The sequence below is a fragment of the Haliotis rufescens genome, unplaced genomic scaffold, assembly GCF_023055435.1.
Source record: "Haliotis rufescens isolate VD_foot unplaced genomic scaffold, xgHalRufe1.0.p SCAF_12, whole genome shotgun sequence".
NCBI classification, from domain to species: domain Eukaryota; kingdom Metazoa; phylum Mollusca; class Gastropoda; order Lepetellida; family Haliotidae; genus Haliotis; species Haliotis rufescens.
Window position 1 is genome coordinate 29,648,734 of NW_025963802.1, and position 25,885 is coordinate 29,674,618.

At 41.7% G+C, this 25,885-nt stretch overlaps 1 protein-coding gene across 2 annotated transcripts; it reads right to left on the bottom strand.

Moving 5' to 3' along the window:
* Positions 1 to 6,692: 6,692 nt before the first annotated feature.
* LOC124116917 (DNA cross-link repair 1A protein-like) lies at positions 6,693 to 25,272 on the bottom strand. 2 transcript variants are annotated; one of them, XM_046478565.2, is made up of 11 exons: positions 25,185 to 25,263; positions 24,248 to 25,056; positions 23,650 to 23,760; positions 22,310 to 23,257; positions 21,724 to 21,857; positions 20,726 to 20,844; positions 16,946 to 17,089; positions 14,016 to 14,161; positions 12,382 to 12,536; positions 11,323 to 11,464; positions 6,693 to 9,766 (listed from the first exon to the last, which is right to left on the bottom strand). In XM_046478565.2, the coding sequence occupies exons 2-11, from the start codon at positions 24,894 to 24,896 to the stop codon at positions 9,540 to 9,542; spliced, it is 2,775 nt and encodes a 924-aa protein (XP_046334521.2). In that variant the 5' UTR covers positions 24,897 to 25,056; positions 25,185 to 25,263; the 3' UTR covers positions 6,693 to 9,539. The 2 variants fall into 2 exon arrangements, with proteins under 2 accessions (XP_046334521.2, XP_046334511.2); XM_046478555.2 differs by having other exon boundaries at positions 24,248 to 25,272.
* Positions 25,273 to 25,885: the final 613 nt, after the last annotated feature.

A 25,885-nucleotide genomic window follows, 5' to 3' on the forward strand; every position in this document is an offset into this window, starting at 1 on the left:
GTGAAATTGACCTTACGTTATCACGAATGTTCTTGGAAACCATGAACCACGAATGTTCTTGCGTAACGCGCACGTTCTTTCAGGAACCAGATACGAAGCAGATACTGATGTTGTTGTGTTCATCACGAACATCCTTTGCGGAATAGTTCAGGCTGAAAAATAAAACAATTGCTTTGTAAGGAAATATTTGTGGATGTGGGTGGACTTGCCTATTCACGTGACTCATTCGCTGTCTGAAAACGTATAGCGTTGCCACGGACACGGGGGTGGCGCAGGTTGCCGGCAGGACGGATGACATGAATCAGCACTGTTGTTTACCCGCGCTCGGGCAGCAGTTCGGAAAAAACAAAACATGTTTCGATAGTGTATGTTAAATGAATGCAAGCTGTATATATTACTGCAGAACCACTGAGAGACTTGCCGTACCGACCCGTGAAGATCCGGGGTAGAAAAGGTTTTCAGCAACCCTTGCTTGCCGTAAGAGGCGAGATGTAGTTCACTGGTAACCGTGTCTCAAAGGGACATGTAGTTAACTGGTCACTGTGTCTCAAAGGGACAAGTAGTTAACTAGCTACCATGTTTCAAAGGGAGATGTAGTTAACTGGTCACCATGTTTCAAAGGGAGGTGTAGTTAACTGGTCACCGTGTCTCAAAGGATGGTGACCCGTGATCCGGGTTAGAATAGGTCTTCAACCCATGCTTGCCGTAAAAGGCGCCTATGCTTGTCGTAAGAGGCAACTAACGGGATCGGGTGGTCATGCTGGCTGACTTGGTTGATTCATGTCATCGGCTCCCAATTAGGTGGAGTGCGGGGTTAAACAACAAACAAACAAACAAACTTGCCATACCTGATGGATATTGAAATGCGAGAGAAGAGTCTGTATCCGAGACGAGAGAGTAAATATCAATGCTTGATACTATTGGTGCCTGTAAGAGGGTGAATATCAATGCTTGATACTACCAGTGCATGTGAGAAGGTGAATGTCAATGCTTGATACTATTGGTGCCTGTAAGAGGGCGAATGTCAATGCTTGATACTATTGGTGCCTGTAAGAGGGTGAATATCAATGCTTGATACTACCAGTGCATGTGAGAAGGCGAATGTCAATGCTTGATACTATTGGTGCCTGTAAGAGGGCGAATGTCAATGCTTGATACTATTGGTGCCTGTAAGAGGGCGAATGTCAATGCTTGATACTATTGGTGCCTGTAAGAGGGTGAATGTCAATGCTTGATACTATTGGTGCCTGTAAGAGGGCGAATGTCAATGCTTGATACTATTGGTGCCTGTAAGAGGGCGAATGTCAATGCTTGATACTATTGGTGCCTGTAAGAGGGCGAATGTCAATGCTTGATACTATTGGTGCCTGTAAGAGGGTGCTTGAGGGTGTGAACATCAATGATTGGTTCTGTCAGTGCATGTGAAAGGGTGAATATCAATGATTGGTTCTGTCAGTGCATGTGAGAGGGTGAATATCAATGATTGGTTCTGTCAGTGCATGTGAAAGGGTGAATATCAATGATTGGTTCTGTCAGTGCATGTGAATGGGTGAATATCAATGATTGGTTCTATCAGTGCATGTGAAAGGGTGAATATCAATGATTGGTTCTGTCAGTGCATGTGAGAGGGTGAATATAAATGATTGGTTCTGTCAGTGCATGTGAGAGGGTGAATATCAATGATTGGTTCTGTCAGTGCATGTGAAAGGGTGAATATCAATGATTGGTTCTATCAGTGCATGTGAAAGGGTGAATATCAATGATTGGTTCTGTCAGTGCATGTGAATGGGTGAATATCAATGATTGGTTCTATCAGTGCATGTGAAAGGGTGAATATCAATGATTGGTTCTGTCAGTGCATGTGAGAGGATGAATATCAATGATTGGTTCTGTCAGTGCATGTGAGAGGGTGAATATCAATGACTGGTTCTATCAGTGCATGTGAGAGGGTGAATATCAGTGATTGGTTCTATCAGTGCATGTGAGAGGGTGAATATCAATGATTGATTCTATCAGTGCATGTGAGAAGGTGAATATCAATGATTGGTTCTTTCAGTGCATGTGAAAAGGTGAATATCAATGACTGGTTCTATCAGTGCATGTGAGAGAGTGTATGTTAACTGTTGATTCAGAGATTGCAAGAAAGGGAATGTCAATCACTATTTCCTACCACAGCCTGCAAGGTGAATGTCAGCGATGGATTCTCTCAGTGCCTGAAAGAGGGTGAATGTCAGCGATTGATTCTCTCAGTGTCTGTAAGAGGGTGAATGTCAATGATTGATTCTCTCAGTGCCTGTAAGAGGGTGAATGTCAGCGATTGATTCTCTCAGTGCCTGTAAGAGGGTGAATGTCAGCGATTGATTCTCTCAGTGCCTGTAAGAGGGTGAATGTCAGCGATTGATTCTCTCAGTGCCTGTAAGAGGGTGAATGTCAACGATTAATTCTCTCAGTGCCTGTAAGAGGGTGAGTGTCAATTACTGATTCACTTTGAATTTTAATAGGTGTATAAGCCTCGGTAAACAGGGATTCGTGTTGTTATCAAATGTGTATCATACGTCATCAGTGATGGTACTGTTACATTGCAGTCAGCAGTTCACATCATGATGGTGGCAGCCCACATATAAATCAAGTCTGGATCAGCCGAACCATGTGTACAATGATGCACCATCCAATCCCCCTCTTAACAGCTTGGATAACAAGCATATGGACTGGTAACCAACATGGTGACCAGTTAACTACATGTCCCTTTGAGACATGGTGACCAGTAAACTACATCTCGCTTTGAAACACGGTGACCAGTTAACCACATCTCCCTGTGACACATGGTAACCAGTTAACTACATCTCCCTTTGAGACATGGTGACCAGTTAACTACATCTCCCTTTGAGACATGGTAACCAATTAACTACATCTCCCTTTGAGACATGGTAACCAGTTAACTACATCTCCCTGTGACACATGGTGTCCAGTTAACTACATCTCCCTTTGAAACACGGTGACCAGTTAACTACATCTCCCTTTGAAACACGGTGACCAGTTAACTACATCTCCCTTTGAAACATGGTGACCAGTTAACTACATCTCCCTTTGAAACACGGTGATCAGTTAACTACATCTCCCTGTGACACATGGTGTCCAGTTAACTACATCTCCCTTTGAAACACGGTGACCAGTTAACTACATCTCCCTTTGAAACATGGTGACCAGTTAACTACATCTCCCTGTGACACACGGTGACCAGTTAACTACATCTCCCTTTGAAACACGGTGACCAGTTAACTACATCTCCCTGTGACACATGGTGTCCAGTTAACTACATCTCCCTTTGAAACACGGTGACCAGTTAACTACATCTCCCTTTGAAACATGGTGACCAGTTAACTACATCTCCCTTTGAAACATGGGAGCTAGTTAACTAGTCTTCGTTCTGTTTCCATGAACATTAAAATGTCAGGCAAATTGTTGGGCCAACTGACTCCCCAGGGGGTCCGACCTCTAGAAGTGTGTTGACATGGCAACCACCAAAGCTCATCTCAGTCTGCAGCATGCCATACACTGATGCCACAGAAACAGTCTCAGCATTGATGTTCAAGAAAAATAACACAAGTCTTTTTGGCACAAAATAATGTATTACATCATATTTTTTTTGGTTTTTAAAATATTTTGAGTAGTTGAATATTAATATATGGATTATCACACTGGAACTGGAATGCCCTTGTACAATATATAACTCATATACATATATAATGCCATACAAACTCCTAAGGGAACATCTGAAGCAATCACCTCAATAATTGGTGTTAAGCATGGGTGTACATGCAGCCCTACACTGTTCAACTTATATGTAAATGATCAACAGGATTACAATCACTGTCAAGATGTTGATCCTCCAAAGTTAACGGACCAGGTAGTCACTCATCTACCCTTTGCAGACAACCTGGCTTTATTTTCAGAAACTACAAGAGGCTTATGAAACAACCACAATGGGGACTACCTCAGTTTACAGAACACTGGAAACTGAATGTAAATCTATCAAAAACATTATTTCTTATATTTGGAAACCAAGCTGAAGATCAAAACTCCAAATTCCGCTTAAACACAGCTGTTGAAATATGTGAATTATATAACTATTTCACAGGAATGTGTAATTCAACCAATAACCAATGTTCGAAGTAAAGCAAATAAGATTACAGAATGATACTCGTTGATATCTACCTTACTACAACTCTACAGATCTCTGGTGGAACCCACAGCATCTTATGGCTATGAGGTGATGCCCATGAAGATGTTTTACAAAACTGGTCCCAACTCCTTGTCAACTCCACTACAATAAAGATTGCTAAATGCATTCTTGGAGGTCTCCTGAAAGACAACTAACTTGGGACTATATCCATTATCAATAGTGGTATTCAAGTCTATGTACAATTATTACCCTATGTCCTCAAATATGAGCAACGACAGACTTCTCTCTGCAGCATTTAAACTTCAACTTACGGACTACTTCAATCAACAAACATTTGCAGTATTTATTCCCGAACCAGGAATCACAAAACATTCTGTCTAACGACCTTATGGAATCCATACAAAGTAAATTTAGGAATATTTTTCTGTCTGCAAGTGACCAAATTCTATTCATGACTCGGCATAAATTGAGGCACTTGGGCAATGTTGGTTATTAATTTGAATTAATTGGCTGTCAAAATTGTCAAGCACTGTGTAACATCAAGAAAACTAAGACTGGGTCCACACAATTTTCAAACATTTAGAATATGCCATCCAATGACAGATGGTGAAATGGAAGATGAAGAACATTTTCTACTACAACTTCCCCTATATCAATCCTTAAGATCAAACCTACACCAAAAACCTTAATTCAGTAACATCTCTAATAAATCTCAATTCTGCATCTGCTTCTGCCAAAAGTGTTTCAAATGCTATTTTACCAAATGTTTGTTAAGATCATCATTATAATCAATGCAAACACAAGTGACCAGTTTATGATATATGTACCTGCATACATCTCTGGCTTGTTTACATCTTCTAAATGCAAATTGTATACGTTCCTTCTGTATCAATAAATAATGTAGTATTGTTCCAAATATATATGAAAAACAATTTGCCTGACATTTTAATGTTCATGGAAACAGAACGGAGACGTTACTTGCAGCAGAGCAACACTCATGACTCTCCACGGAGCCAGTCGTCCTCAAGTTGGAGAAGCCATCTTGAAACTAACATATCAGTAACATAGTCTTGTTGGTATTTTGTTTAGTGCCACACTAAGTAATATTCCAGCTATATGACGGCGGTCTGTAAATAATCAAGTCTGGACCAGACAATCCAATGACTGACATCATGAGCATTGATCTAAGGAATTTGGATACGATGACATGCATCAAGCCAGACCACCTGATCCCGTCAGTCGCATCTTACGACAAGCATGGGTTGCTCACATAGCCGACCAGTTCTTGTTTTAGCCCCTTAATGCCGAGCACCAGGTAGGACAACAAGAAGTACCATCTTTTAACGTCTTTTGGTATGACACAGTCTGGAATCAAACCCAAGACTTTCAGCCTTCCGGGCAGATGCTCTACCACAGAGGCGGTCTTATACAGCAGGTCAATTTTGACCAGATTGTAGATTTTCAAGGGAAAACAATGTTTGTGATGGAAACTTAGTTCCTCCTTAATACACTGACGAGGCAGTTGTTTGTTCATAGTCATACGATACTCCCCGATGCCATGCTCATCAGTGGGAGAGGAATGTGCGCTGGCCAGGTTACTGACCTGCTGACAGTTTTATTACAACACAAGATCCTTCCAGGTGGGGCCGGACAGTACTGTACTGGAGTAAACAGGCTGATGTGGACCACTGCTGACCTCACAGTAGAATGGACATTGTATATTAACCCAGGTCTTTGGTGTGACAAGCTATCACTTTAACCACTAGGCTTCCCCAATGCTCTGGTGTCTTAGAAGTATTTCCTAATACCATCAGAAATTGTAAGAACAGGTACTTTCTTTTACTGTCCTTTTGTATGACCAGAGACTTTCAGGACTTTCTTCCTATGCTCTTACACTGTGGCAAGGCCGACATGATCTCACTCTGGATTGTTTTGTCATCATACAATGGATTCTACATGTTTCCATGACAACTGAACCCACCTATCTTGAAGAATACAGACAAAAGCAACTAAATCAAAACACAATATGTAACTAAAATATAATTCATGTTACAAAACAAAAGCCATACCTTAAAATGTGTCACATTACACTTATCTAGAAAAGTAATAATATGAGGGGAATAGATAGTCTGTAAGGCTTCAAATCTCAAAAAAATATTTTTCAACCAATCAGATTGCAGAACACCCTTCCAGTTGTTTTACAAAGCCATTTAAAGCAACACTACATCTATGTTGACATGCAGGATACCAAGAATATGTTTCACAAATTGTACACAATTTGACACAAATGAGAGTGTTCAGAGTGATGAGCTATCTCCTTTACCACTAGTTTGACCTCTGCCATCAAAAACAACATCAATGATAAGTGTATAAATTTTATAAATGTTTGATGTGTTGCAATTGTCTATAAAACGTCAGACAAAAGTTAACACAAAGCTAAAAGCTATTGTCAGATAAGTGATTGTCAACTGGTCACAAGGATCATGGTATATCTCTGAACTAAGCCAACTTGAATATTAAATTTTCTTTTCTTGAGGAACTTCTTGTAAATACAAAATTCAACCAACAGCTCCTCACATCTAAACTGCTAAACACTGAACTGTTCACTGCTAGTGATCAATCTCAACCACTGTGTGCAATGATCCACAGAATCTTGCAGTTATCACAAATGGCATAAACATGTTTGTTGTTTTTTTAATACTACATATATATTGTTTTAATACAATATCTATATACATCATCCATGACAATACCTTCATGAAAACATAATAATGTCCATGTCAGCATGTGCCAGTTTGAGCAAATGTATAATTTATGTATTTCCCTTAATTGTAAACATGCAGCGACACAATAGTTTGTTTGGATGTTTGTTGCTTAATGCCGCACTCAGCAATATTCCAGCTATTTTCAAGTATATACATCATAAGTGTCAAAGTCAACCAAGTCAGCGAGCCTGGCCATCCGACTCTGTGGTTTAATGAAGTTCATCTTTAAATTATATCTTTATAAACTAACAATATGATCAATCGTGATTTTAAATTTATAAATAGATAAAATTTCATGCTACATCAAGACTCAGTCATTTTTTTGGCCTCACTAGAAAAAGAAATTAAATTGGGACAAATCTAAATTATTATGATTCTCTCAAATTGTTTTTTCTTTCATAAATGAAGGCCCAGAAAGCATGATAAAAAAAGACCTTTATGGTACTAGGCCGGAGCGGATAACATTTAAATTTAATGGTTGCTATATAAAAATTCTCCCTGATAGATGCCAACATCTCCCTGATGCTAAAGGCTCAATGTCCCTGACACCCTCTGACAATTTAATCATATGTATGTGTTTACAATACATGAAAAAGCAGAAGCAGCCCCCCCCTCTCCCCCCCAATACTTTCCCATCATACCATGGACCTTGACATCGGACACAATCATGACATGATAAACCTTGAGTTAATGACTTTGTGTACATAGTAACTGATTGCAAAAATCTTTGATATTACATGAATTAACCTAAGATTACATAAAATTTAAACCAGGTTTGATAATTTGACCTCTTGTGACCGTGACCTTTTATAGAGTTGATGCTGTTGAGACCCTGCCTTAGAGGATATGTGCACTAAGCTTTGTATTATTCCAATCTCAAGTTATCATGTATAGGAGCTTTTTTGAATGACCTTCAAGTTGACTTTGACATGTGACTAAACTATGACACATGTGATTGGAAACTGTTTAGATTTCTCCTGAATTAATCAGAAACTTCATCTAATTTGAGCCATATTTTTAGGCCTAATTCATACTGAGTGACCTTGAACTTCAAGGTCATTCAATCATATATAAGAATACTTCTCCCGAGTTATATAGGAGGTATATAGGAGGTATATAGGACCTATATCAGGTATGAAGTTTCGGACATCTGTCAGAAGTGTGTGGTTGAGAAAAACAACTGCAGCAGACTGACAATACAGTGATTAACAACAGGAGAATCGAAATACACAATTGAGATACAACGACATGCAATAAACCCCATCACCCGATCCATTTAGTCGCCTCTTACAGAAGCCATATCGACATATGGTCCCTGCCTCTTAGGACTCATGATGCCAAAAGACAAATTCAGACTGATTGACTCAAGAGTATTTGACAGTGTAAACAACTTGCATAAAATGAAACTAATATACTTGTTTGGATATGAAACACTTTATGAAGATTTGAGGTGTGACTCCTACTGTAAGCAGCAGGCATAGAACATATCATTCAGCACAAACACACATGTGACAGTTTGAGTCGGCAATGAACACAAAGTAGATATCAGATGACACTCTTGAAAGTTCTGGATAAATGTGACAGTACATATCATAAATATACTCTCAGAAATGCTCCACTTGGAAATTTGAATGAGGTATGATTTTGTCCAAAGAAATGACTTTGATATTGTATGAACATTTCAGTAAATAAATAACTCCCTCTGAGTCTAGGCCAAGATTAAAACTTGATATCTGATTAGGAATAACAAATATAAGATAGCTATTCCATATATTGCAAAGAGCAATAAAGAACGATGCATGGTTTATTTCACAATATAACATTGTTCTATCATGACGTCATTTCTGGAGATTCGAATATGCGCTTGCAACTTGATGATGTCCTATATTTTTGAGAAGGCAGTGTCTAGTGAGTTGTTCCCCATAGATGTAGCTAGGCAATGTAGATAACGCAATGGCAGTACGATCGCATCCAAAAGTAGAATATGTATGACAATCAGTATTGGGAGAATAGGCACAGATAATCAACGTGAAGATTGTGAGAATATGGGGGAAATACTAAACTTAACCCACCTGTTCCTAAAATGGATTTGTCAGACACTTCCAAGGTCGAATTCTATTCTGGGAGTCATCATCTCTAAAATTAAGGTAACTATTTTTAAAGCTTGCACATTCTATCAACATCCTTAAAGAGGCTGTCCATAATGTTGATATCTCCTTATAAGAAATAAACGACTTGTACAATAAAACACTGCAGAGAGTATGTCACTGGCATCTGTTTCAGGTAAACACCATCCCATAATACCCTGTATATATATAAAGTCTAAGATCCAGCCTATATGTCTGTAAACCTTTGTGTGTTCTTCATATAATGACATATTGAAAAAGCAAGAGATCCAAATATCTGTACCCCAAGAATTAACTGTCACTGTACTTCCATGACAGATATCAGCTAAGACAATATCATGCCTTTTCATCAAATGGCAATATCCTGTCAGGTATTTCACAATGTCTTGCACTAAAATCTGTGACCTCCCAGACTGAAAATAGATCTCTATTTCTCAAAACTATTCGTTTGAAGCATGAGGGCAATTATTTGAACCAGGAGGAAAGGAAAGATTGTTTTTCTGTGGGTACTGGCTCCTTCTTTGCTGGATCATGTTTCTTCACTTCAGACAACCATGTCATGAAGAGAGTGTTCATTTTCTGGCGACTCTCTGGGTTGGTGTTGTTCACAGTGGCCAGAATTCGGTCTGGCCGGATGTACTGGGTGAAGCGTTTCATCTCCAGGTAGCTGCTGTGTTCGCTGTATGGAATACCTGGACAATATAGCACCATGTCAGTATTCACAGTGTTGGTCTTACAATATTGGTTTCAAATTGAGAAAGAAAAAATATACCCAGAAGTCTTCATATGTTAGAAAATATACCCCAACAATACAAATCATGACAAGATTCATGAGAGAGATGACATATCCCCTGGGCCGTTTTTGCTGGTTACAAAACCCAAGTACCAGATGTTAAACCAAAGTACTTAGTACCTTTCTTCAAACTTTTTGAAACGTGAAAAAATAAAATTTCCAAAAATTTCCAAACAGCAATAGACAGCACTTTAACCCCTGATGAATACAACTACCAAGTCATCTACCAAATCTGGAACAGTTTTTGAGTTCTGCTCCAGAAACGACACCTACCTCCATTTTAGCCAAGTCTAACTGGAAATTTTGATAAATTCAAATAGCAAAAGACACCACTTCAACCCCTGGTTAATACAAGTGGTGAGGTGAAATTGGGTTTAACGTCGCGTCCAAGATTATTGCACTTATATAGCAACGTGCATGCACGTGTGTGTGTGTGGCTGCTTGTACTAGTCTGGACTGATGCCGATTTATAGTGCTAGCTCACTGAGTTACCATGCCGCAGTTTAACATGAATACCCCACTCAGACACAGTATACTGACTCCGAGCCGACCAGTCCTTGTTTTAGCCCCTTAATGTCGAGCGCCAGACAGGGTAACAACAAGTACCATCTTTTAACGTCTTTTGGTATGATGCGGCTGGGGATCGAACCCCGGACCTTCCGCTCTCCGGGCGGACGCTCTACCACAAGACCACGGAGGCGGTGGTTAATACATGTACCAAGTTTCGATGAAACATCTTCAGGTTTTTTAAGTCATGCTCTGGAAACGAAATACGGCCGGCCGGACAGACCAGATGATGACCCCACCCCCCCCTGCCCCCATTATATTCCAGGGGGTAAAAAGCAATCAAATAGTCTTTCAATTGCACAAACATAACTGGCAAAACAGTTATAGTCTGTTTCAAAAAAGCATACTGTTGAATATATTATGCATCTTGAAAACACATCATGTATGGCAACATTGTAACTAAAAAAGCTATCAGTAATGTTTGGAAGGACTATCTTTCTGCAACAGTTTGGAAGGCCTCTTTCTACATCAATTTTAAACAATGAAAAGACAATCGGTTTAGATATTTGAGTGATTTTAAGTCAATAAAATGAAAAAGACAACAAAAAAAGAAAAGAAATTTAATAAAGAACTGATGTTCAAAAGCCTGAGTGAGAATCATCCATGGAGAAAGGGTATTTCTTTTTTAATCATTTATTATATAATTAATTATCCATGTCTAAAAACCTCAATTTAAAATCTATACACATGACAACTCACACACCAAAAATCTTTACCAAAAAAGGTAATGGCTTGAGTACATCTTGTTTTCGTCAGTCAACCAACATATTTCTCAATCTGGGCTATTTCGAAAGTGAATGCTAGTCTGTTTATAATGTGCATTTTAGTCAAATAACTTGCAAGACTTAACATCAGATGTTTTTGTTTACATTCTTGTTGTCCCCTTACCATATATGGTAATGCCATTCCTGCTGTACTTGGGCTTTATCTGTTCAAGGGAGACAACTCTGTTGCTGTGAGACCACCCAGTGGGTTCCAAAGCAAGGATGCTGTTGAACTTGGTGTGTTGACTCAGGTAGATGCTGAGCTCCTGGACAGAGAAACCTAGCCTCAGTATACACTCACATCCTGAACACAAAAACCTAGCCTCAGCACACACTCACATCCTGAACACAAAAACCTAGCCACAGCACACACTCACATCCTGAACACAAAAACCTAGCCTCAACACACACTCACATCCTGAACAGAGAAACCTAGCCTCAGTATACACTCACATCCTGAACACAAAAACCTAGCCACAGCACACACTCACATCCTGAACACTCACATCCTGAACACAAAAACCTAGCCTCAGCACACACTCACATCCTGAACACAAAAACCTAGCCTCAGCACACACTCACATCCTGAACACAAAAATCTAGCCACAGCACACACTCACATCCTGAACACAAAAACCTAGCCTCAGCACACACTCACATCCTGAACACAAAAACCTAGCCTCAGTATACACTCACATCTTGAACAGAGACACCTAGCCTCAGCACACACTCACATCTTGAACAGAGACACCTAGCCTCAGCACACACTCACATCTTGAACAGAGACACCTAGCCTCAGCACACACTCACATCTTGAACAGAGACACCTAGCCTCAGTACACACTCAGATCCTGGACAGAGAAACCTAGCAGCTATGGTCACATAGGTCTGCAGATAGACACACAAGTGCCTGTTAATATTTAAGGGTTGATTGTTGGGCAGAAGGTTGTTCTTAAAAGGTTAAATAGGTTCCTCTCCCATGTGTTTACGCAGTTTAGTTTAAAAAAAGTACATTTATCTCTGGCTTTTTGTGAAAAACATCATCACAAGATATATTTGCTAAAACAAGTAAGATGTGTAAGAGTGCCTTTCAGAAACCAGGAACCTTGTTTAATCATGCCAATAAGATTTTAACTGTGCCACTGACACTCTTAATACAAGGAATTTCAAACCCTGTACTCACATTGGGTTTTAGTTTTCCCATGGGCAGGACATGGACCCTGGCTTCAGTGGGGCAAAGTGTGACCATCTTCTGAAGATGCTGGTCCTCAAGGCAGTCGAGGATAACCTTCTTGTCTTTCTTCACACATACTTTGCTCTCAAGGGCATCAGCTATCGCTGAAAACATTATGGACAAGAAATACAAATTCTTGGAATAACCAGCTGATAACACTAATACACATATCTTAGCCACTGAACTCAAACTTAATAGTACTAGTGAAAGTTTATGTCACTATTCCAGAGAATTTGCAGCAAATCCTGCTACAATGTTTCCTATATTCACATTTTCTGTCAGTTTTATTCATTCCAATTTGGGGAAAAATTGAACCATTGAGAACTGGTTCAGAATTATAAACCTCAAATGCTACTAATCCATGAGGACTACCATCATTGGATTATCACTTTTCCTCAGCACAATTCAGTAGTCTCAGGCTAACTGACTAGCGTGAATTTCAGAGGCTTGTACTGTGACACCACAAACCAATACTGTCAGGGAACTCCAAAAGAGTTATCTCCCTTACTCCCCTACCCTATCTGCATGGTTATTCTGCACAGTGATATCACATATTAATGTAAAAAAACACATATCAAGTCTTTCAATGTCCCCTTCTCTAACAGACATAAAGTAACTGACAACCTTCATTGTGAACTGCAGCAAAATGTATTCAACAATAATGTCAATGTTTAATATATTTCCGAATTCAGCATATTATATTGTAGAGTTGTACCACTTCAGTGAAATCTTGGAACATTTGTATGGTGCTGGCTCAGTGAAATCTGGGAACACTTGTATGGTGCTGGCTCAGTGAAATCTGGGAACATTTGTACAGTGCTCTCATTGGAAGAAAGACGTGAAATTCCTAATGATAACAACTTCTTTATTGTTCGTAACATTTCAGAGCTACTTCTTGACCCTTCATAAGGTGAAAACTGAGAGAGCATATAGAGTTAATATTTTCCGGAGAACTGATGAAAGCATACTAATTATACGTAAGTGGATGACTGATGACTGATTACAAGAATCAAACAACTATGAAGAGGGATGTGAAGAGCTTTCCTTACGACGAATGGCTATAACCTTAATACTTGTAATGGAATACTGGTATTCAACTGTAAATATATAGGAAGGGTTGTCTGCTCACAGTCGGAAGGTGAAAGGATTTTACAAGTGATTCATGATGATTGAAGGCATTTCAGTAAAGACCCTGGTCTCAGTGCAAGAGAGATTATACTGGTTTGGTTGGCGACATGATGTTACAGAGAGGCGCCGTTCCTGCAGTCAGTGCCTCCATCGCAGGATCCATCTGTCTCAGACAGACCACCGGAGGGTAAGCCACAGATTCCCTCTCAACCCTTCAAGTTGTGCAACGGGGATTTTGCCGGCCCTCCACCACTGGAGGAGCGTGGACATTGTTACTGGTTTGTGCAGGTAGATCCTTGCAGCAAGTGGGCAGAAGCATTTGCAACAGCAGAAATAACCACTTTCTTCACAATGGTATTCAGACCTCATACATAGTCATACAGGGTTAATTGACAGGTCACAACTCAACTTATCGTGGTTGACTAGTACTCTGAGAGGCTATGCCCTGCACTGACCTGTAAACACTCTCTCCTTGCCGATGGTGTATGTCCCACACACGACCAGCGTGTTTGGACTGGCCTCAACATGCTTCTTGGTTAGAGACACAGCAAACTTGATCACTTCCGACTGAGGTGGGAATGTGTAAGAGGGGTCACAGTACCTGCAGCAACATCAGTAACACTTAAACATTTGAAACATGACAATTAACCTCGAAGATAAAATAACCTTTTGGAAACAGGCATTCAAAAAGCTTCAAGGGCTAAACAATTGTTTGTGTGGAAACATACTACAAAGTTACTCTTAGATCTAAGGACTGTCCCATTCCTATTCGAAACACATTCAAGAACTAAGGCTACACTAAGAAGTGGCAAAAAGATAGGAATTCTCTCAGGTAATTTAGTGACCAAGAATAATCATATCCTTTCTAAGAAATCTGACAAACCATCCATTGATGGTTGCCTCAGGTGATTATCAGCCAATAAGCATCCAGACTTGTAAAGTATCTGTACAAGCATCAAGGACGAAAGCATTCACAATAGGGTATCTGTGTCTTTATCTCGAAAACAAACATATCTGGGCTGTCCTAAATGGAAATATTAAAAGCTGCGAAATAAATGTTGTGGACATTTTAAAGACCTTGTAATAATGTCTGGACAGCATGGCAGCCAATCAGTGAGTAGCAACAGACACATCACCCTGAAACACTGCCTCTCAATATGTCGCAGCTCACGTTGTCGTAGTGGGGGAATAGTTGTGTTCTGTGAGGGCTTTCTTTTCATAATATAGACATTTCCAATCATGGTGGTAAAGAGTTGAATTAGTGACATTTTGACCCACACATCCTTCATATACAATGGGCAGTGGAAGTCTCATCTTCCCGAGGCAAGAGAGTTAACTGACTATAAAAGTCCAGTTTCCTTCCTTGCCAAACTAGGCTGGAGTAACATTTTGGCTGGACTAACGAGGCTATGCATAGTCCAAACAAATTCACACAATGAAATCGAAATCCAGTTTGTAAACTGTCATGCTGTCGATTGCAGGATTTGCAATGCATGTGCACCGCCACTCGTTGTCAACAGATATTTTCCAAATCATTCCATGTTTTTAAGCAAGGTCCTCACGTGATTAGATGTACTTTGTAAGACCTGTGTTATCACAATATAGATCTTGATTATCGAACAGATTGTCTTGGCTGGGCGCAGTTATTTTGTTTAAAGCAAATGCAAACGAGAGGTGGAATCTGATTGGTCCATAGGAGCAGCATAGAAGGGGCATAACTCATATTAACCACTGGTGGCATTAAGATCAAGCTCAGGAGTTCCAGCCTAGTTCGGCAAGGGTGGAAACTGGACTTTTATAGTCAGTTAACCCTCTTGCCTCGGGAAGATGTGGGCTGTGTCCACCTGACACAAGCTGCTGCCACATGCAAGTATTGTATCAGAGTCAAGGATCTGATTCTAGTGAGAGTGGAGCCAGCTATTAACTTCTTGTGAGAATACATTGATGTCTGAGTGAATGAATGTGGTAAATGCTGCTTTTAGCAATGTTCCAGCCATAGTATGGCAGGCAAGACTCCAGGAATAGAATCCATACATTGGTAATGTTTAAAGTGAAAATAGTGACGGCAGGATAATGATCCATTTCCATACAATCTGTGAAAATCACTTCATTATAACTTTTTAATTTGAAGTTTACAAGATATACGGCATTTCAATTGGACGAGAGGTCGGTCACCTGACCGTGAAGTTGACGTGCAAAAGTGTATGAGCAACAAAATTTGACATTCATATGTTTTCCAGAAGCCAGTGTTCTTGAAATGACGTAAACACTGATGGGCTACTTCCACATTCCTGGGGGAACCCCTGGGAATTCCCTGGCACGAATACATACAGAAACGGTCTTTCTTATCATTTAGACCCTTTGATCTTGAACTTAGCGTTTTAGCATACATTGCGAAATGTCAAAGAGTTTTACTACACCGTTAAAGAATATCCTCGCTCATCCCATCCCAGTAAACAAAACGATGAAGAAATACACATCCAAACTATCGTAATATCAACTCGATCCGTGCCTAGGCTGACAGTGACAGTCGACAGCAATCTATGAATTTACCTTAGTGTCTATTTGACACATCTTTAATCACCTTTCTATGATCGGCCAATTGATTAATGACGACTAAAACATGTAACCTGCCACAGTATCATGAACAACTTCTGAAATCTCTCCCATCACTTTTATTGTGTTGGCCATTTTGACATCATGTACTTGTTGAAAATGTATTACGACGCGATGTCATTGTGAGTGACTTACTGAGGTAGTCCTTAACAGACCTTCCTTCCGATCTACTGGTGATATTATTTGAATACATATGTTGCAATAGATATGTCTGAAGAGCATGTTGTGCATCCATATGCTCATGTCACCTCTCTTTCTGAGGAACTATTTTATTCTGCGATATAGCTCGTTGTTGTATGGCTGTCAGTGTAAACATGAAGTCACACATACTAAATAAACTTGCATATAGATCAAGGTCTACATCCTTTGAGGTAAGAAATTGTGATAAAAAATTAAAAGAATTGACTTTCACTTTGTGTGGGTTTTTTGGAGTATGAACCTTCATAGAGTGAGGGCACACAAAGTGAAAGTCAATTCCTAAATACAATATTCCATAGCTTCACAGAGTTCCAAGAAAGTTTCACATTCATGGATGCTTGTTTTTGAGACACACTACCTCCATATTTTAATAGAACAAATATTTCTAACAAAAAATAATGTATTTTCCCTAGACACAAGGAAACTTGACTTAAAGAAGCTCTTATGAGTATGAACAACTCTAAAGTTAAAATCTTCACATTCTATTCTTAAACAAGAATTATTCTAATCTTAAACAAGAATTATTTCTGGCAGTTTAAGAGTTAACTACGGCATTTGAACCCAGACTCACGTGGTGTCGAGGTAGAGCTGTTGGATCTTGGTGCCGACCAGGGGTGGGTACTGCTCCATAGCCGGGTCTGCTCGGAAGTCTCCTGTGTGGAGGAACGTCTGTCCGGACTTGAGACGTAACAAGATGATGACAGCACCCGGACAGCTGAAGTAAACACACACAGTGAGTGGCAAGTCACATGGGGGTCAGTCAGTGTGAGAGTGGGTGGGGAGTCAGTTGGAGGGTGAGTGGCAAGTCACATGGGGGTCAGTCAGTGTGAGAGTGGGTGGGGAGTCAGTTGGAGGGTGAGTGGCAAGTCACATGGGGGTTAGTCAGTGTGAGAGTGGGTGGAGAGTCAGTTGAAGGGTGAGTGGCAAGTCACATGGGGGTCAGTCAGTGTGAGAGTGGGTGGGGAGTCAGTTGGAGGATGAGTGGCAAGTCACATGGGGGTCAGTCAGTGTGAGAGTGGGTGGGGAGTCAGTTGGAGGGTGAGTGGCAAGTCACATGGGGGTCAGTCAGTTTGAGAGTGGGTGGAGAGTCAGTTGAAGGGTGAGTGGCAAGTCACATGGGGGTCAGTCAGTGTGAGAGTGGGTGGGGAGTCAGTTGGAGGGTGAGTGGCAAGTCACATGGGGGTCAGTCAGTTTGAGAGTGGGTGGAGAGTCAGTTGAAGGGTGAGTGGCAAGTCACATGGGGGTCAGTCGGTGTGAGAGTGGGTGGGGAGTCAGTTGGAGGGTGAGTGGCAAGTCACATGCGGGGGAGTCAGTGTGAGAGTGGGTGGGGAGTCAGTTGGAGGATGAGTGGCAAGTCACATGGGGGTCAGTCAGTGTGAGAGTGGGTGGGGAGTCAGTTGGAGGGTGAGTGGCAAGTCACATGCGGGTCAGTCAGTTTGAGAGTGGGTGGAGAGTCAGTTGAAGGGTGAGTGGCAAGTCACATGGGGGTCAGTCAGTGTGAGAGTGGGTGGGGAGTCAGTTGGAGGGTGAGTGGCAAGTCACATGGGGGTCAGTCAGTGTGAGAGTGGGTGGGGAGTCAGTTGGAGGGTGAATGGCAAGTCACATGGGGGTCAGTCAGTGTGAGAGTGGGTGGGGAGTCAGTTGGAGGGTGAGTGGCAAGTCACATGGGGGTCAGTCAGTGTGAGAGTGGGTGGGGAGTCAGTTGGAGGGTGAGTGGCAAGTCACATGCGGGGGAGTCAGTGTGAGAGTGGGTGGGGAGTCAGTTGGAGGGTGAGTGGCAAGTCACATGGGGGTCAGTCAGTGTGAGAGTGGGTGGGGAGTCAGTTGGAGGGTGAGTGGCAAGTCACATGGGGGTCAGTCAGTGTGAGAGTGGGTGGGGAGTCAGTTGGAGGGTGAGTGGCAAGTCACATGGGGGTCAGTCAGTGTGAGAGTGGGTGGGGAGTCAGTTGGAGGGTGAGTGGCAAGTCACATGGGGGTCAGTCAGTGTGAGAGTGGGTGGGGAGTCAGTTGGAGGGTGAGTGGCAAGTCACATGGGGGTCAGTCAGTGTGAGAGTGGGTGGGGAGTCAGTTGGAGGGTGAGTGGCAAGTCACATGCGGGGGAGTCAGTGTGAGAGTGGGTGGGGAGTCAGTTGGAGGGTGAGTGGCAAGTCACATGGGGGTCAGTCAGTGTGAGAGTGGGTGGGGAGTCAGTTGGAGGGTGAGTGGCAAGTCGCATGCGGGGTAGTCAGTGTGAGAGTGGTTGGGGAGTCAGTTGGAGGATGAGTGGCAAGTCACATGCGGGGGAGTCAGTGTGAGAGTGGGTGGGGAGTCAGTTGGAGGGTGAGTGGCAAGTCACATGGGGGTCAGTCAGTGTGAGAGTGGTTGGGGAGTCAGTTGGAGGATGAGTGGCAAGTCACATGCGGGGGAGTCAGTGTGAGAGTGGGTGGGGAGTCAGTTGGAGGATGAGTGGCAAGTCACATGCGGGGGAGTCAGTGTGAGAGTGGGTGGGGAGTCAGTTGGAGGGTGAGTGGCAAGTCACATGCGGGGGAGTCAGTGTGAGAGTGGGTGGGGAGTCAGTTGGAGGGTAAGTGGGAAGTCACATGCGGGGGAGTCAGTGTGAGAGTGGGTGGGGAGTCAGTTGGAGGGTGAGTGGCAAGTCACATGCGGGGGAGTCAGTGTGAGAGTGGGTGGGGAGTCAGTTGGAGGGTGAGTGGCAAGTCACATGGGGGTCAGTCAGTGTGAGAGTGGGTGGGGAGTCAGTTGGAGGATGAGTGGCAAGTCACATGCGGGGGAGTCAGTGTGAGAGTGGGTGGGGAGTCAGTTGGAGGGTGAGTGGCAAGTCACATGGGGGTCAGTCAGTGTGAGAGTGGGTGGGGAGTCAGTTGGAGGGTAAGTGGGAAGTCACATGCGGGGGAGTCAGTGTGAGAGTGGGTGGGGAGTCAGTTGGAGGGTGAGTGGCAAGTCACATGCGGGGGAGTCAGTGTGAGAGTGGGTGGGGAGTCAGTTGGAGGGTGAGTGGCAAGTCACATGGGGGTCAGTCAGTGTGAGAGTGGGTGGGGAGTCAGTTGGAGGATGAGTGGCAAGTCACATGGGGGTCAGTCAGTGTGAGAGTGGGTGGGGAGTCAGTTGGAGGATGAGTGGCAAGTCACATGGGGGTCAGTCAGTTTGAGAGTGGGTGGGGAGTCAGTTGGAGGGTGAGTGGCAAGTCACATGCGGGGGAGTCGGTGTGAGAGTGGGTGGGGAGTCAGTTGGAGGGTGAGTGGCAAGTCACATGCGGGGGAGTCAGTGTGAGAGTGGGTGGGTAGTCAGTTGGAGGGTAAGTGGGAAGTCACATGCGGGGGAGTCGGTTTTAAAGTGGATGGGGAGTCAGTTTGTGATTGGTGAGTGAGTGAGTAAGTGGTGACTCAGTTTGTGGTTGGTGTGTGAGTTAGTGAAAAGTGAGTGGTGAGTGTGAGTGGATGGTACATCAGTTTGTGCATGAGTGAGGGAGTGAGTGAGTGAGAGAGTGGATGGTGAGTCAGTTGTGATCAGTGAATGACTGAGTGAAAAGTGAGTGAGTTGCTGTGTTTGTTGTGTGACACAGAACAGACACACAGAAAGTTTTATTTCTGTCTCACTTGATTTACATGGACATATACCACAGTGTATGCATACTCATTATGTAACATATAAAACAACCAATCGCTAAGCGATTTATGAAAGACATTATTTGTAAAAACCCAAATGTGCTAAAAAGTAAATATATGCAGATATAAAAGTCTCTGCATTTAGTTACAATGACATGTCTCTTTTGCTACTCACTGATTGGCTTTCGTCAGAGTTAGCTCCACCCATTCAATGTCACATGGCTGGTTCAGGGGAAGTGTGTGTTGTGTGATGTGTCTGTTGCTACTCACTAATTGGCTTCCATCAGAGTTGGCTCCACCCCTTTCACGTCACATGGCTGGTTCAGGGGAAGTGTGTGTTGTGTGATATGTCTGTGTTTCTACTCACTGATTGGCTTCCATCAGAGTTAGCTCCACCCCTTTCACGTCACATAGCTGGTTCAGGGGAAGTGTATGTTGTGTCTGTTGCTACTCACTGATTGGCTTCCGTCAGAGTTAGTTCCACCCCTTCCACATCACATGGCTGGTTCAGGGGAAGTGTGTGTTGTGTGATATGTCTGTGTTGCTACTCACTGATTGGCCTCCATCAGAGTTAGCTCCACCCCTTCCACGTCACATGGCTGGTTCAGGGGAAGTGTGTGTTGTGTGATATGTCTGTGTTGCTACTCACTGATTGGCTTCCATCAGAGTTAGCTCCACCCCTTCCACGTCACATGGCTGGTTCAGGGGAAGTGTGTGTTGTGTGATGTGTCTGTGTTGCTACTCACTGATTGGCTTCCATCAGAGTTAGCTCCACCCCTTCCACGTCACATGGCTGGTTCAGGGGAAGTGTGTGAATGTACTGTGGATCCACCTTGATCTTTGTCCTGACCAAGTTGCCGGTCACCTATGACAACAAGAGGCGACTGCCAGGGGTGCAATTTTAATGTAATGGAGCAGCCCCCGAGAATTATCTTTGCACATAGAAACATCCAGGGCAGAACAATACTTGAAAACTTAACATGAATTTTAACTTTCAATACATGATGACTGCTTCAATGATATGTATCTAATCAACACTAGCTTCATTTGTATATAGTTGCTATATGGCTGAAATAATGCTGATGCAACGTAAAATGGAAGACTTGTCCCTAAAACTGATACATGCCTTTATTGTGTGAATGTCTTTATATATGTGCTACTGTTTTCAAATGAGGTGAGGTGAGGTGAAATTGGGTTTAACGTCGCGTCCAAGATTATTGCACTTATATAGCGACGTGCATGTACGTGTTATGTTTGTGTGGCTGCTTGTACTAGTCCGGACTGATGCCGATTTATAGTGCTAGCTCACTAAGATACCATGCCGCAGTTTAACATGAATACCCCACTCAGACACAGTATACTGACTCCGAGCCGACCAGTCCTTGTTTTAGCCCCTTAATGCCGAGGGCCAGACAGGGTAACAAGTACCATCTTTTAACGTCTTTGGTATGACGCGGCCGGGGATCGAACCCCGGACCTTCAGCTCTCCGGGCGGACGCTCCAACACTAGACCATGGAGGCGGTCTGTTTTCAAGTGACTCTCACCATATACATACATGTTAAGTTCCCCCAACCTGACATTTACCTGTTGAAGGGCAAGGAGTAGCCCTGAAACATTGTCTAGGTATAATAAAGAAGTTGTTTTCCATAACATATTCCTTGTCAGGTGATAAAGAGATGATATTCTTCCCTGACATGTCAGAGATACAAGTGCATGTTCCCCCCATTTGAAGCCCTGACAGACCTTGCTACAATACAGATGCTGCTTGAAGTGCTTGGTGAGGCCACCGTAGTGGTCGTAATGGAAGTGGGTGAGCACGTACGCCCTGCAGCCCGGGATCACACCATACCTGAAGGCATCCACGGTCAGAGTCGTGCCTGAAACACAAGTCTTTTTCATTACTGAAAATTACACAACTTTCATCCTCCTTCCAACATTGTCCAACATTCAGAAGAATTAACTTTGTGACCAACAAGCTATGACATGTATCAGAAATTAGGCTTTATCAATCCCCGGTTCAGGCGTCAGAATTACTAAAGCATATGTGCAAATACATTCAATATTTAAACCATAACCAAGATTATTTTTTCTAGGTTTGTCAGCACCATAACTGTGCTTAAGGGTTTCACCAAAGTGGCCAACGTCTAAGACCTGCGTCACTTCAGGCTTTCCTCCCACATAAAGCTGACACCTCGTGATATAACTGGAATACTGTTCAAAGTGGTGCTAAAACAAACTCGCTCACAAAAAGAGACATGCTAACTTGTCTACTATTGTTCATGGATACGGAGACAATGTGTGTTTCTTTTTCCTTCATGGGGTTTGTTACCTGGTATTCTTTTGTAAAAGGGGCAATTTCTCCCTGCACCTTTGTTATAGACAGTCTTCTCATCACCAGAAATACCAGCACCCACAGTCTTGGATCTTTTCAAATCAAACCCAGCCAGTGGACTTGGGTCACCAAGCAATGGGGTGGATGCAATTCTGGCCAAACCATTCCTTAATTCTTTGATATCACAGGTCTGATCAGCTTGGTTGGTTTTTGCTGCTTCAGCCTTGTAAGCTTTAATGCTTGGTCGACTGAAAAAACTAAATATTGATGTCTGTTTTCTTGCCAGAGAAGATACAGGTTCCTTCCCCAAACTCAAACTTGGATCTGTGGTCAGTTTATCGTCACTTGTGACATTGTTAATGCTTAACTTTTCATCATCATTCATCTTATCATTTTTATCACAAATTTCCATGTCATCTCCAACCCTAGCATCACAGTCATCATAGTTAACCATGTTGCCAATTTCATTTCCGGTGTTGTCAGTTTCATACTGATCCTTGTCAATTTCAACATGTTCATTCTGATCACAATGAATTTCAGCATTATCCTCATCAACATCGCCTCTATCTTCCTCATCTTCTGATCCCGCCAACAACTCTGTCAACTCTTTCTCCAACTCGTCATCGCTGTCATGTGCCACAAAGAACCCACCAACTTCATCATTGTCAGTCTTGGCACTCACTGCAGCACTTTTCCCAGGAATGGTTTCCATTATGTTTTTCTTGGCTGTTTTCCCCATCCTAGTCAGTCCAACCCCTTTGTGGACAGGCTCTTCCATCTCCTCACTCTCAAGGCTGTCAATGGTACTGTTGGCTTGTGAGGTAGATTTTGATGTTGCCTTGGATGAAGATGAGGTAGAGGCAGCACTTTTCTGAGAGGAGGTAGATTTTGGCATGTCATTTGTATTGGATATGTGGAGTTTAACATCTTCATCGACAGTCAGGTCTAGGGAGAGATTGACAGGAGTAAATTCAATGGGTGGGGGGTGGGGGTGAAATAAACAAATGTTACATGTTGCATAAAATGTTGGAGGGGTCAGCAAAATATGATAGTCCTAAGACCAATTTCAAACCCACCCACCCCCTATAAATGATAAATGGCCAACCCCTGACCATGATTCATGATAAAAGGTTTCATCAAATTAGGTATTTATAGTGGTGATGCAGTCATAACACACGAAAGGGCACGAAACAGTGTGAAAAAATATTTGCCTGCCCTTGTAGACTATTTCCGTGTCCATCATTTTAGCTCAACTTATCAGTGGCTGACTCACTAGCAAACGTGCATCTACACATCTATTAACTTCTCTGGAAGAATTTGAAAGTTGAATATTATACCTGCTGACTTCCTGTTTTGACTTGTGTCCCGTGATCCTGCAAGCTGTGTATGTGTGTACTTTCTGTAGTGCGACGGTAGGCGGCTCAAGCAGCAAACACCATCTTCACACTCTGTAACCATGGCAACACAACATTTAAAACCCTCACATAAATGTCCAAAAGATGTCCACATTGAAGGTATTTTATCAGGTACCATTTTCACTTCTGTATTAAGAAACTCCAAACTCTTTAAGATCCTTTAACCATCAAAGTCATTTACTACTTTATTTAATACCCACAGCATACAGTGATACATTGAAAGAACCATTTTATCTTTTAATTAACAGTCAGAAAATATAATTGATATTGACAGTGTAACAGTTAAGTGAAATAAACAAGTACCAATAGTAACAAACTGATACCTTAATATTTGGTTATTGTAATATTTTATATAAGGTAGCAAACAAAATATTTTTAGGGGCAATTGGTATTGCTGTTTCTTGAATATGTCTTTTCTGGTACTAAATTATATTTTAGTTAACTAGCTGTAAACATTTGTACATATAATTATTGTAAATGATAATTTTATGTTTTACTTTTATTCATTGAAAAATACTACCTTCAGTGTCAGGCAAAAATGGTAAGTCCATGCATTCCATTGTGTGAGCATTGGGAGACAGTCGCAGCAGAGCAGAAAATGGAACTTGACAAAATGGACAGTATCCCCCAGAGCTTTGATTTGTCTTCTCATCTGTCTTTGCCTTATCTCTTCTCCCTGTCTTTTTCTTTCCAATTTTGTTTACATCTTTTGTTTTAGCTATAACCTTGGTTTTAATAGCTGAGCGTTTTGTTTTCACATTTGTAGTTTTCTGTGTTTGTGGAGATTTTAATGCTTGCAAAGTCTGGCTTGAATCACTCTCATCTACACCAAGCTGTGTCTGCATCGCCAAAGAAGATTTACTCATGAGGTCATCATTTGGTCCTCTCGATGTCAAAAATGCCCTCTTCCGACTCTCCCTCAGCTCAGGGTCGTGGCCGTGTGAACTGACAATCAAACAGTCTGAATCGCTGTCACTATTGTCTATTTGGGATTTTAGCCGTTGTGAAGCAACTTTGGATACAGTTCGTTTGGGTCTATTGTTTGTTCTCGAATCTGCTGAAATAGCATTATTTTTCTTGCTCGGTACCTTCTTGGAACGCTTCAATGATTTAAAATCCCATAAATCATCTTCTTCATTTAATTCTTTAGCGTTTTTACTTCGTTTCATGATGATTGATGAGTTATGACTTTAACATATATACCGTGACAACCCTGAACTCATGTCCATATCATCATCAACTGCCTGTCTGCACCGTCTACACTTCAGTACGTGTGTATCCATAAGCGTATTCGTACCCGTGTGATTTCCAACTTGATCATAAGATTAACTGAAACATCGATGAAGACAGATCGACGTTAAAAATCAAACTATTAACGTCGAAAGTCTGTTCAAATGCATTTTAGTTATTAAAGCTACGTAACTTGCCGAAACATAACATTTGTTAAAGTTACCTACATGTTATGCAATTTCAAACTTTGTCCGCCATTCTTTTCTTTCGCTAACATTCACGCAACATAAACTTCCTGTCTTGGACTCTTAGCACTATCTAACCATGGGTACTATGAGTAAATAAAGCGGTTGGATTGGATTTTTGTCGATGCAAGGAGCTTTCGCCGTTTTGTATATCTACAAATTGAGAAGTAGTGTTGAAACGAAATATGATTGTTATGCGATAACATTAAAATGTAAGTTTATCTCTTTTTTCTGTTTACTGGATGAAAGATTATTCTCAATCAATCTTTACTTACAGTATTGAAAAGACCATAGGCCCATAGTACATATAAACATACAGTAACATTTGGTGCAATATGAATAAAACTATCGTAAACAATATCACATCTATAATGCAGAGGATCTGATGTTCATTGCATGGTATATTACTGATGCATTGCAAGATATTTTGTGACTGTTTGATTTTTAGATGATATAAGGATATAAAATTTGATATTCGAGGATTCAAATAAAAATATTTCTTTAAGTATTCTTTTCTATTTGCATACCACGGACCAAGATGCACAAAATAGTATTCATCCTCTATCTCATGCCAAGTACAATATTTACACAATCTGTTTTCCCTTGATATCCCTAAATGTGTACCCTTTTCTCTAAGAAGATCATGAGAATTACATTTGAAACGGGATAGTGCTGTTCAGAAT